Source organism: Triticum aestivum, chromosome 3B (assembly GCF_018294505.1).
Source record: "Triticum aestivum cultivar Chinese Spring chromosome 3B, IWGSC CS RefSeq v2.1, whole genome shotgun sequence".
NCBI classification, from domain to species: domain Eukaryota; kingdom Viridiplantae; phylum Streptophyta; class Magnoliopsida; order Poales; family Poaceae; genus Triticum; species Triticum aestivum.
In genome coordinates this window covers 687,422,909-687,425,150 of record NC_057801.1, presented here as the reverse complement: position 1 = coordinate 687,425,150, position 2,242 = coordinate 687,422,909, and the positions used below count along the sequence as shown (strand labels likewise).

Below are 2,242 nucleotides of genomic sequence, written 5' to 3'. Positions count from 1 at the left end.
GTTTTACACACAAAAGCCCTCTCTCGTGGTTGGTTCATTGGTCCCGGTTTGTGGCTTGACCAGGTCCTAAAGACCTCTCTTTAGGACCTGGTCAAGCCACAAACCGGGATCAATGGTGGTGGGCCAGGAGCAAGGCCCATTGGTCCCGGTTCGTGTCACCAACCGGGACCAAAGGGGCTAGACGAACCAGGACCAATGTCCCCACGAGGCCCGACAGGCCACCTAGCCTCACAAACCAGGCCCGAACGTACCCTGTTTTCTACTAGTGGGATCTTTCATACAATAGATTTTCGGGATCAATCCCACAGAATATCTCAATTATGACATATCTGAATCTCCTCAACCTCCAACATAACCAACTCAGCGGTCAAATTCCACCGGGACTAATGAGCTAACCAGGCCCGAACGTACCCTGTTTTCTACTAGTGGGATCTTTCATACAATAGATTTTCGGGATCAATCCCACAGAATATCTCAATTATGACATATCTGAATCTCCTCAACCTCCAACATAACCAACTCAACGGTCAAATTCCACCGTAATTCGATTTGCTTACTCGGTTATCGACGTTCAATGTTGCGGAGAACTGTTTATCCGGGCCTATTCCTCCTTCGCTATTAAGGTTTCCAGCTTCAAACTTTGATGATAACCAAGGGCTTTGCGGTGCACTGTCAGATGATTGTCCCCGCTCCAGGAGATGTAGACCGGTATGAATCAGGCTGCACAGGCTCAACGACCAGTCGAGCATCGGAGCGGCCATTGGATTCGTCATGCGGTGTGTTTGTTTTTTCGAAAAGGAGGATAACCCCCGGCCTCTGCATCAGGATGATGCATGCAGCCATATATTATTAGAAGTGTAAAATCCAGCAGGCGAACACCATCGACCCAAAATAAGATGCAAAACAAACCATGAGGCTGTATACCTCGCGACAATACCTCCCCCAGATAGCCACTAATCCCTATGATACAAGACACAACATAAACGAAAATACACAACTCCTAGGCTACGTCTTCAAGAAGGAATCACCGCACGTGCGCCGATGATGGCGAGTCCACCACAAGGTTAAACTCCGGATTCTCGTCGTGGGGTTTGTGGTGGCCTTCTACTTCCCGCACTGCTTTGTCTACTTCGAGAGGCTCCGTGCCTACATCGTTCGCATATGATTCACTTGTTGTTCTGAAACTTTGTCTGGCATAGCTTCCGGAGGCCAAATGAGCATTTCCGGTAGTATAATCTTAGTATGTTCCTCGCAGCAACGATTTCTAAACTCACATATGTATGCCTGGCAACTGCCGGTGCTTGTTAATGCATATTTCAAGTTCAACTCTTCAAGAAAGATGTGAGGCATCAACTGACCATGATTATTTATGTACAAACAAGGCATCGACATTTCAAGAGGAACACAAACAAGGCAGCCCAGCCTTTAAAACTCTGCACTTCAGTAGTGTTTTTCTACCCAGTTTCATGCTTTGATCTTCTTGAAAGCATGCATACCATCATCTTTGTATTAGCAGGATGTCCCAAGAGAGTACTACTGAAAGACTTTACCCACCAAGTTGGATACCTTCACGTGTTCCAGTGAAAGTTCTATAGAGACTCGGTTTTCGTCTGGTTTTCCATAAATTAACTGCGCAATTCTCTTCTTCTTAATTAATCGATGAGGAAAATATTTTTGCCTCTGTTTAAAAAAAAGTTCTACAGAGACCAGAGGCTCTTAACGCAGGGTCGATTTTTTGTTGTGTTTATCCAAAAACAAAGCAGATTGGTTTTTGTGTAAGGTGGGCATTTATATTTCTTGTCAGCTAGGGGTTCCAAGGATGTGTAGAACGTCCCACAAAAAAAGAGGATGTTCAGAATGAACTGGCAGGAGAATGCAACCGCTGCCTTTGTTGGTCTGTTCATCATTGGGTGGTATGAGAAAACAACTCATGTGCGTGTCCAAAAGGACTAGCTTTGTGTACATTCTAGTGTGTATTACAAATGTCTCCTGGATTGAAATAAGAAAATTTGGTGAAACCTATAATGGCTCGAGGGCTTGAGGGAACTGATAATGATCTAATGTGATCTATGTCAGTTCTTTCCATGGCATTCAAGCTATGTAGAGAGTTTCCATCTACGCGGATGATGTGGGACTATTTGTCGTACCTACTGCTGGGGATCTCAATTCCGTGAGATGTGCGCTACACGCATTTGGGCAGTCGTCGGGGCTTAGGGTGAACTACAGGAAGTCATCAGTCATA

The 2,242-nt window shown here is 45.3% G+C and overlaps 1 protein-coding gene across 1 annotated transcript in view; it reads left to right on the top strand.

Annotated features, from left to right (window-relative positions):
* The window catches only part of LOC123066072 (probably inactive leucine-rich repeat receptor-like protein kinase At5g48380), a 21,152-nt gene extending 20,609 nt beyond the window's left edge, over positions 1-543 (top strand). Inside the window, exon 2 of the mRNA XM_044489232.1 lies at positions 429-543. Coding sequence (XP_044345167.1) covers positions 429-543 — 115 coding nt within the window. The remainder of the gene's footprint in view (positions 1-428) is intronic.
* The last annotated feature ends 1,699 nt before the right edge of the window (positions 544-2,242 follow it).